We start from the raw sequence: 10,933 nt of genomic DNA, 5'->3' as shown, positions 1-10,933 counted from the left end.
ACCGAGGTCGCGGGAAGCACTGGTTCCGGAAAGCGCAAGACCGGTGGTCATTATGACGATCTTAAGGAAAGCCTATGCCTTGCAGCGGGCAGCTTTTAAGCGACGTAAAGCATAAGTAAATATTCATTTCGATGAAAATTTAATGTTTTAGTTGAACTAAAGTAAACAAAATTTATATCAAATATTCATTTATTTCATTACATTCACTTTTTCTTAACAATTTTTTATTGCGAACTGTACATTACTACATTGAGATCATATCTGTCGAATAAATTATTTACTACACATTATTTATTATAGTTCTAACAACTCAAATAGTCTTTTATATATTAAAGTTAATTATATAAAAAACTATTAAAGGTGCGAAGCAGACAAGCGTCGAAGCAAATATCGCTACATAGTATAAAATATAGAAAATTAATGAACAGATAATATGATTTTTTTGGAAATTATTTAAAATAACATTACTAACGCTACAATAAATAAAATGTACAATTATGACTCACTTATAGCTAATCTCACTGAGGACACAATTATTAAATGAATGGTCCATTAATTGCACATTTCTGTAAATCATAATAATAAAAATAAATAAAATAATTGAACATTAAATAAAACACTAATTTAATTACATTGAATGCCAGTCGAGATATACTATATAGTAATTTAAAAATAGTATATCAAATATACGAGTGACCCATCCATCAAAGTCTAAACAGTGAAATCATGCCATTGTAATATGAATTTATGTCTGACGTTCATATAAAGTTTACAGTTTTTTCCATTTTTTTATATTTTCAGATACATGATATCTGAAAATATAAAAAAATGGAAAAATAGTGACTTTCATGAAATACAAAAAGAAAAGAAAAATATTGATTTTAAGAGACCAAAGATATAGAACATAAATTCATTTACATTTCTTTTTTTTTTAAATGCGACACTACTGGCGTCTAGCTATTTCGGTTTGACTTTTATTAATGGGACACCCTATAATTAAATAAATTTGCCAAGATTGCCACTAAAATAAAATGTAAAGCTTTAACATTTATATACATCTACTTATACAATTGCGGTGGGCTAAATTAAGTACATTAGAGCTTTGGATTCTTGTCTCTCTGAAACGTTTTTGACCGACACAAAGCAGGGTTGATATTTTTGTCGGGAACGATCTGTTCGTCTTGGTTCGTTGGCGATGTTTTCTTTGAAATATCATTTTCTTTATTTGGTTTATTCGCAGCAGACTTAGAGCTTAACTTGTCATTAGGTTTCAAAGATGTTTTGCATCTTGTGTCTCTTTTGCTACAGCCAGGACCGTTATAGATTTCGGAAGATTTCACAGATGTCAATTTTGTATTTCCTTTGCTAGGGCCTGGGATATTCGGCTTCCCATAAGATTTTACATATCTTGTGCATCCTTTGCTACAGCCAGGGCCGTTTAAATTTTCTAACAACGGTTGCACAGATGTGCATTTTGTATTTCCTTTGCTAGGGCCTGGGATATTCGGCTTCCCATCAGATTTTACATATCTTGTGGATCCCTTGCTACAGCCTGGTGTGCTTGGGTTCAATGACAAATCTTTTCCGCCCCGTGAAAAGACATTCCCAGGAATAGCTGCAAGAAAAAATATTCATTACAATTTGCTTTTTAATTTTATTAGCATAGTGTAATACACACAAAAGCTTTGGTAAGCATCAAAGAACTTTAAAGAGTTTAATCATGTTAGTGTTTATTGGAATATTTATTTTTAAGGCACAAATTATTTACTTATATATATATATATATATATATATATATATATATATATACACATATATATATAGACCAGACTCGTCACGGTACCTCCGAAACCATAAGGTTTAAAGACTTGATTTATGATAGGAATATGCCTTCCGCTGAGCAGAGGTCATCTAACAACGGATTTATTTAAATTTCACGGGAAAGGGAGCAGAGTGTTTGAGTTCAAAAAGCGGGGAACAGATAGCACATTTATACGCACGCATGTTAAACACTTAAGGCAATTTATGTAAATCAAAAGAAGACTACCTGGTGACGGCAGACATACATTGAGGATAACATTTATAATAGATCTCTTAAATCGTATCTTTTATTATCGCGGTGGTCAATAAAAGTGTGTTAGTCTCTAACAAATGTCCCAGATCGATCCACGGTAGGGACAGGTTTTTTCTCACCACTAGTCCTTTGACCTGTCTTGTGCGACACATGATAATGTTGAGACTGTGTACTAGCACTCTGGGTGTTCCTCCCTGGATTCGGTTTGGTCGCGCAGGAAACCTTCGCTTTCACCGGAATTTTTCTAGCAATTCTTTTCTCAGCTGCATTTATTTTGTCCTGCTGATTGACGATTGGTGGCCCGATCTTGGTTGGTCTTGTTGATGCTATGAAAAATAGAGTTGAAATAGTAATTTAATATTTAATGCATATTTGCATCAGACTTTAACGGTAGTCTAATGCAGTAGAATATAGGTGCGATTGGAAGCAGAGTGCATCCAACGCCTTCCAATAATCTTAACAAGATAGTCTATCCACCTGACGGACATGGACACTGTCATTTTAACTTGCCAATCCTCTGGTCTATGACAATCGATGACCTTGACAAGGTCTCTCCACCTTGTGGACGGAAGTATCGTTTGCTCAAGACAAATATTATTTCAAAAACTTACGCTTAAATGGTTTGTTCTCTCGAACCATGTTGCTTGTGCTGGGACCGGCTTGATTTTGAATTCTTTTCAAGTTGTACTTAGTTCGCTCTTCTTGTGCTTTATTAATTCTTATTTTGCTCGGAGGCGGTGGTGTCGGCTGGACTGCTTTGGCTCTTGTGGTCGGTAACGGTTTGGGAGGATTGAACGCTGCACGCACTTGTTCCAAGTCTATATTGTGCAAACGCTTAGGAATATCGTAACAGTATTTTTCTCTGTTCCGTTTGATTTGTGCGCAGGTCCGCGGTTGTGTTTGCGACGGATTCAGGATCTCATATTGCCGTAGCCTTTTGCGGTACTCAATGGGTAGTTCTTTAAATTCGTCAGTGTAAATTAGTAGACTCATTTGTCTTGCTAGAGATATTTCAGCCGCCCTGCACCATCTTCTGCCGTGGAAATCGAAGATTGTTTTTTGTTTTTTTGGTCTGATTTGATCTGATTTTTTTATGTCTTCATACAATAGACGATACACTCGGCAAGTTATATTGACGGGTGCTCTTTCTATGGTGTCAATGATACATTCCTCTAATGGCAGTCTTGCCGCAAACGTGTCGTTCCACGGCATCGTTAGGATAAATGACATCACTTCGTATAATATTTTAGAGGCGAAATTTGCCGCTGAATATAATAATCGTTTGCATAAGTTTTCGATGGTTTCCGCCCATCTGATATTGGGCAGTGCGACCACTGTGGAATAAATTGATAAATCAACTCGCATTAGCAGTTAAATTGATGATCGATGAGTTTATCACTAGAGAACAATTTTTTTTCCAGAAAAAAAAATAAAAGGAGCAGAACACATCACTAAGCAATTACAACATCCTGTATAACTTAACAAGAAAAATATACACATTAACACACGTGTAAATGTATTGCACTTCTCGAGTAGTTCCGTTATCCGCGCGTTAATATAGTTTTCTTCACTAGCCCTGAAATAAGGTAATCTAACTTTTTGATTTAAATTACTTTCGTCAGCGTTCGAGGAACGATTATGTAGAGAGGAAAAATAAACAAATAATAATAAAAAAAAACCTACTTGTTACTCCGCAACCGTATATAGTATGGATAATAGTGTTTTGTGCGAAATTGTATACTTGATATTGAAAGCACTTCTCAATAAGCTCTTCGGGCAAAGTCGCGAACGACTGCGTCGGCCAAACTTTTGTGAAGTGCCGGGATATCCATTCTAAACACTTCCGATGTAAATCATCTAGCTTGTACGTGATTGTCAGAGAAAAACATTCTATTACTCCAGCGATGCAACCCGGACACGGCTGAAACGTGGTAACAAATATTTAATTAAACTTAAAGTGAAAATAATTTTCAAATAAATACACGTGTCTACAACGGCGTCTAAGATCTGACCAATGTCTAGATCTAGTATTGTCACCGCATTATAATTTCAGCCGCAAGACTTCCACTGCACGACATAGACCTTCCTCCCTTATATTTTCAAAAATACCGGTCGGAAACGGCCAGCATCCGTCGTCTGCCCACCATGAGAGTGAATGTCGTAAGTCAATAATAATAATCGTAAGTCAAAGTAACAAAAACAGTTTTTCTTTTACATTATCGATATGTTAGATGTCCATTTGGGACAATTAGTACTAGACGTTTAAGAATCGCAAAAATCATTTACTGTTAGATAATAAACAAATACATTCATGTAAGGTCTGTATAAAAAAAGTAGTTTCACAAACAAAATTTTTACATTTATAAAAAAAAAATCTTTTTGGTTGCACTATTTGTATCCGGCAGGTTACGACATTAAATATGTTACATAAAAAAAAAAGAAATTTTCGAGCTATTTCATTACATCTGTTTTTGTTTCTAACAAAATGATAGAAAGAAATTTGTGACGTAAAGTATTTGAACTTTTGCCGCCAGCATATAAATTTTGAAATAAGAATATTATGCTTACTTCGTGAAAATGGTGACATTTTTTAGCTTTTAGAGAATACATTATGGCGTCTTTTAGGCTGTCCATCGATAACAGATCAGCCGCAGCTGCAAGTTCGACTATGCAGATTGAATCCGGTATGACCGAAATGCCAGAGTAGATATGGCACAGAACGAAGTGTATCACGTTGGGTTCAAAACTGAAAAAGTTTCAAATTATTTTATGTTGTGCTTCATATTATTTTACATTTGTTCCTCGCGTAAGGCGAGACTAAAAAGTTAACTAAAATTACAAAAATTCTTTACCCTGTTGAATCTTCTATACTACGGACTATATGTAATAAATAATAATATATGATTTATAATAACACAAACACATATATATATATATGTATATATATATATAGGCATATATATTTATATATATATGTTTGTGATATATATATACTTCACTTCTTATAAATTACATATTTTATTAACAGTATTCCCGAGATGTGCTATTTTCTATGACAGCAACATATTTTCATCCTTTCTAAGACATTTAAAGTGGTGTAATCGTTAGAACACACACGTTATTAGAGTGCTTAATAAAATCTAACAATAGAAGAATTCAAAACATTACTGGTTCTAATAATAAAGAAGTACGGTATTGTACAAGAATTAAAAAGTTTACAAAATGTCAACAATATCATCATGTCGGATAGACACTGTTAGGCACAGGACTCCTGCGCAACCAGCATCCAGTCGATCGCCGTTGATCCACTTAATGACAGGCCTACCTTCACAGTGTCTTCCGGCAAAAATGTCATCACATGATCTTCTTTTGGAAATTAATTGAGAAATTGTTATTACAATTTCTCAATTAATATCCCCTATATCCAATTGGAATGAAACTTCTAGATCGGTTTCAATGCATACATACATAATATACATATATATATATATACATATATGTAGGTATATATTATATACATACATCCTAATTGTTAGAAGTAAAGCTCCCGCTCCAAAAAGTAACTATATTGATCATAAGCTTCATTAATGATGCACCTCATTAATAATCGAACAGAATTAAAATCTAATTACATACGACAGTGTTTCATAAAGGCGGAAAGTCTTACATTTCACATTCATTGGCACATGTATTCTTAAATTACAACGCGAAAATATTTCGAAAAAAAAAACAGTAAAACAGACTTACGACGGTATAACGATGACATTTCCAGCACTTTCAACCCAACCACCGCTCAAGATGCCCGCGAAATACTGGCATCTGTTAAAAACAAATTAAACATATATTCTCGTGTAAATATTATCTTTTAAACTATTCGTGGCCAAGTGTCACGGTAAAGCAAAATTGATCTAAATTAGCGAACATAGTCATCGTATCAGCGGATGGACTCCCTCTGCAAAGCATAGACCTCCCCCCCCCCCCCCACAGATCACTACTGCATCCAGCTACTTCCTGCGACCTTGACTGTGTCTGTGTCCACCTAATTGGGCGATATCGTCCAATATGTTCCCAATTAATATCATACACTCAACATATTTACTAAATCATTAATCTGATCCTGTTATCAGTTCAACACTACTTTTCTAGTTTTGATTTCTTAGCAGTAGAAAAGATACATACATATATATATACATATATTTACTAAAAAAAATATACAATAAACAGCTACATTACAGATAATAAAAACATCGATACCTAGATGATAAAATGCACTTGTGAGCCTTTATTCGTCTCCCGGCACACTCAACTATCACATCTGTTGCTATCTCCTCGATAAACATTCGCAACAGGTCTTGGCCAAGACGAGACTGACAGCTTTTTATCAAGCTAGACGACTGCTTGTAATATTCTGTAGATTTATTATTTTCTGAAAAAATCCTCATTGTGACTTGATGGTTCTTTAGTTAAAATTTACTTCACAGAGTTAATTTACCTTACCGAGTGTACAACAGTTATCGCTACTTTCCCAGTCGGATATTGCCATCACTTCCGGAAGACAATATTTTTCATTATAACTAAAAGAGAGCTTTGTGTCCAATGGGAGCCGAGCTCTACCCGGCAGCAATTCTGACATACTCTGACTGAACTGCTCTTTCAGTTGTGGAAATAATCTATTCAAACTAAGAGCGTTCTCTGAATGAAACGATGACGCCATAGCGACCGGCGTTGATATAGCCTGGAAACTACTATCACGCTCATTGATGGATCCTGTCATTACAGAGTCGAATTCAGAGTGATAAATTGGCCCGTAGGCTTTGATAACGTCTTTATCCAAGTCTGATAACTTAACATAGTTAGTTGAGATCTGATCCTTCTCCAAGTTTGGACCTTCAACATCCGGCGCAATTGTAATGGCAGTTGTTTTTTTCTTGTCGCTAACAATAACTTTATTATTCTGTTCGCTGTTAAATCTTTTTTTCAACACTTCCTCTCTAGGCATAGCGATTATTTCAGGTATGCTTAAAGCTACATTATTGCACAATGATTCATATCTTTCAAAGGATCCAAGAGTAGAACTTTTTCCCGTTGTTTTATTGACTTCGGAGGAGTCACAGAGCAATTTATTTCTTACATCTTTTATGCTTTTATTATAATTTTTCTTTTTCGAATTACAAGACGAATACAACGCAGGCATTTCTCTTACAGACGTATTTAAACCTAAATCTACATACATGGGGAAAATATTTTTCTTTTCGTGTGGTATTTGAGAGTCTTTTGTATTTTCCACAGCATTAGAAGTTGTCGCGTTAAGATCTATAAAAAACTTCAGATTAGTTATCTCAGCTTTGTTAGATTCGATACTTCTTCGACTCTTGTTTTCGGTGGAATCGTTGTTTGTGTCTTTCTTTAGTATTTTTTCCGACTGTTTCATTTTATGCGCGTTTAAGATTCGATCTTCTGATCTATCAGGGTCCGACATGTCCACGACCCAAGCTACGACCTGTCCCTTTGGCTCTATTTCATCCTCACCCTTCGCGTGGCTTTCATTTATAGATTCTTCGGGGATCAACGCAAATTGTCTGGACGGTTGACCGCCATTCTTATTATTTTGAGTAATATTAATTTCTTTTGCATTATCCGTAGGCTCTAAGATTTTCTTACAATTTTCTTCGGCCATTCTTAGCACCTGTTTCATGTATTAATCGATGTTTCTGTGCGAACTTTATGATAGCTGCAGAAGAAGCAGTAGAAAACGCTGCAAAAAATACGGGTGTTATATAAAACATTTATATATTTATATAAAATGAAACTAATAAAGCATATTCAAATATAAGTTTATATATTAACAACTTGTATAAACGAGATGCATATATATGAAGACTAATAAATAATTAAACAGAACGAAAAAAAAATATAGTTATATTAAATTGAAAATACAAAATTTCTTCGTTGTTTCAGTCGAAGGTCATTTATTGGTGGACAAAGGCGATCCCACAGATTTTCAAAAGGATGGATTGGAAGCAGCCTGCATATGGTCTTTCGTCATATGGTCTTCCGATGACCTAAACCAGGTAGTCTGTCCTTGTGGATCCTCCTAAGACAGGTGACCGTCGGGATATTAAGGGTCTATAGTTTATACCGCGTATCATAACGAAGAACCTCCACCCAAAAGTTGGCGAAACACGAACTTTAATAAATTCATCGGAACACGCCGATTACACACCCCTTTCAAGTGGTCCGCTTATGTCCGGCAGTAGGCATTTTACGGCTGAAATAATGATGATACGGTTGTTGTACTTCGGATATATTACAAGAGCAGATGAATTCATAATGTCGCAAATAGGATAGAGGCGTATACTCTAGCTTCAGAATTAAAAATTAAAAATTTTTTTTATGCGATATAAAAAGTCTTTAAATTCACAAGTATGACACGAAATAAAAAAGAATTTAAATGTCTCCAACGTGTCTAAAAGGTACTTCGGATTTATCACATCTCAATGCGAATCAAGTTTCTATTGTTTGCAACTACGTATATATGTAAAAACATGACATCATATCGTATAAATGACGTCATCGGCGTAGAATAGATTCAACCCTTCCTTACTTGCTGTCTGCAAGACAAATAAGGTGAACAGTTCTATGTGTACTTAAATCGAAATATTGTTTGCTACATAGCTTTTTAAAAAAAGAAAAATATTTAAAAATCGAACATCAGATGATTACCCCATTATTATTATTTTATAAGAATATGTCATAAAAACTCCTCAAGAAAGGAGTTAATAGAGTATTTTTGGTACATTGAAAAAATTTATTCGCTCCTCATATATCTCCTCACTTAGTATTTTTTGTTCACAACTTAATTAACAGCTTAATAAAATTAAATATTAGCTAATTAAATATACTTCACTCAAGAATTTTTTTGTTCATGCTCTGAATAAATATAAAAAAAGAAATCTAAGTCATAACCTTAGGCAACACCATAACATTTTAACTGAGAAACATTAAAAAAAAAACAAAATTAATAAAAAAATAATGTTTAGCATCTACTTGGCTGTAGGTAGAATTTGGTGTTAAAGATAACAAAAATTTGATTCTTTTCAGTAATTCTAACTCTTTGGCCATCAATTTAATAAAAGATTCCAAATTCAGCTCATAATTCATAATATTTTAACTGAGACAACACTAAAAAAGAAATTAAAGATTTAGTATCTACACCCAGCTGTGGACAGAAGTTAGTTAAATATAAAATAAAAATTTGATTATATTCAGTAATTTCAACTCTTTAGCCATCAGTTTAATAAAATTTTATAAATTCAGCTCATAATTCAAAACATTTAAACTAAAACAACTTTAAAAAAAGAATCTTAATTTAAAAAAAAAGAATGTTTAGTATGTACCTGGCTGTAGGTAGAATTTGGTGTTAAAGAAAACAAAAATTTGATTCTTTTCAGTAATTCTAACTCTTAAGCCATCAATTTAATAAAAGATTCCAAATTCAGCTCATAATTCATAATATTTTAACTGAGACAACACTAAAAAAAGAATTAAAAATAAGAAATTAAAGATTCAGTATCTACACCCAGCTGTAGACAGAAGTTAGTTAAAAATAAAATAAAAATTTGATTATATTCAGTAATTCCAACTCTTTAGCCATCAGTTTAATAAAATTTTATAAATTCAGCTCATAATTCAAAACATTTAAACTAAAACAACTTTAAAAAAAGAATCATAATTTAAAAAAAAAAGAATGTTTAGTATCTACCTGGCTGTAGGTAGAATTTGGTGTTAAAGAAAACAAAAATTTGATTCTTTTCAGTAATTCTAACTCTTAAGCCATCAATTTAATAAAAGATTCCAAATTCAGCTCATAATTCATAACATTTTAACTGAGACAACACTAAAAAAAATTAAAAATAAGAAATTTAAGATTTAGTATCTACACCCAGCTGTAGGTAGAAGTTAGTTAAAATAAAATAAAAATTTGATTATATTCAGTAACACAGACTCTTTTGCCATCAATTGAATAAAATATTTAAAATTTAACTTCTTATTTATAACATTTTAACCAAGTCAACATTAAAAAAAAAGAATCAAAATTAAAAGAAAGAATGTTTAGTATCTACCTGCGTGTAGGTAGAATTTGGTGATAAAGGTAACAAATATTGATTATATTCAGTAATTCTAATTCTTTAGCCATCAGTTTAATAAAAGTTTATAAATTCAGCTCATAATTCAAAACATATAAACTAAGATAACTTTAAAAAAAGTATCTACTCGATTGTGGGTATAAGTAATTTTATTATTAAAAAAAAATAATATTAAGGGATGTTTTTCTTTACAAATTTAAAATTCTACGACATTTTGAGTGTCCTATTTTAATTCCTGTGACCCGAGCACGAATTAAAACAAGACAATATGGAACCAAAAAATGTAAAATTTTATAAGTACCCGGTAGGGTTCAAGGTCGCCACGTATCGACGTGTTTTTCGTCATTTAATATTTAACTAAATACTTGTAAAATTCTCATTTTACTTCTTATTTTAATGCAATTATGATTACAACAGCTGTAGGGAATTGACAAGAGTACACAAAAGCTTTACTCATATATCTCTGCAATAAAACTTACCTTAAAAAATCCAGTAGATGTAATGTCTCTAGCTTCAATAATAGAACTTTATAATGTTGAAAAAGACACTAAAAAATTATTAACACTAAAAGACACAATTTTTTGCAATCTCACACGTACCTTATTACGGTTTAGCAGCAACTGACGATCGATCCCCAGACACCGGACGTTTTATATGAATTCATTGTGGAACATTACCACACCAAAAATTGTTTCTTTCAGAATTATTTCTA

The 10,933-nt window shown here is 32.9% G+C and overlaps 1 protein-coding gene across 3 annotated transcripts; it reads right to left on the bottom strand.

Annotated features, from left to right (window-relative positions):
• Positions 1–644: 644 nt before the first annotated feature.
• LOC137932645 (uncharacterized) lies at positions 645–10,744 on the bottom strand. 3 transcript variants are annotated; one of them, XM_068776272.1, is made up of 9 exons: positions 10,701–10,744; positions 6,572–7,829; positions 6,329–6,500; positions 5,822–5,893; positions 4,643–4,820; positions 3,758–3,995; positions 2,686–3,408; positions 2,194–2,400; positions 645–1,615 (listed from the first exon to the last, which is right to left on the bottom strand). In XM_068776272.1, the coding sequence occupies exons 2-9, from the start codon at positions 7,767–7,769 to the stop codon at positions 1,095–1,097; spliced, it is 3,309 nt and encodes a 1,102-aa protein (XP_068632373.1). In that variant the 5' UTR covers positions 7,770–7,829; positions 10,701–10,744; the 3' UTR covers positions 645–1,094. The 3 variants fall into 3 exon arrangements, 2 of the variants coding, with proteins under 2 accessions (XP_068632373.1, XP_068632381.1); XR_011109099.1 differs by having other exon boundaries at positions 1,538–1,615; positions 2,048–2,400; XM_068776280.1 differs by lacking the exon at positions 10,701–10,744 and having other exon boundaries at positions 6,572–7,922.
• Positions 10,745–10,933: the final 189 nt, after the last annotated feature.

The sequence above is a fragment of the Battus philenor genome, unplaced genomic scaffold (assembly GCF_028537555.1).
Source record: "Battus philenor isolate CCGP_79_NKW_IND1 unplaced genomic scaffold, ilBatPhil1.0.hap1 SCAF_1, whole genome shotgun sequence".
Classification (NCBI taxonomy): Eukaryota; Metazoa; Arthropoda; class Insecta; order Lepidoptera; family Papilionidae; genus Battus; species Battus philenor.
This window is presented reverse-complemented; position numbering and strand designations above follow the sequence as displayed.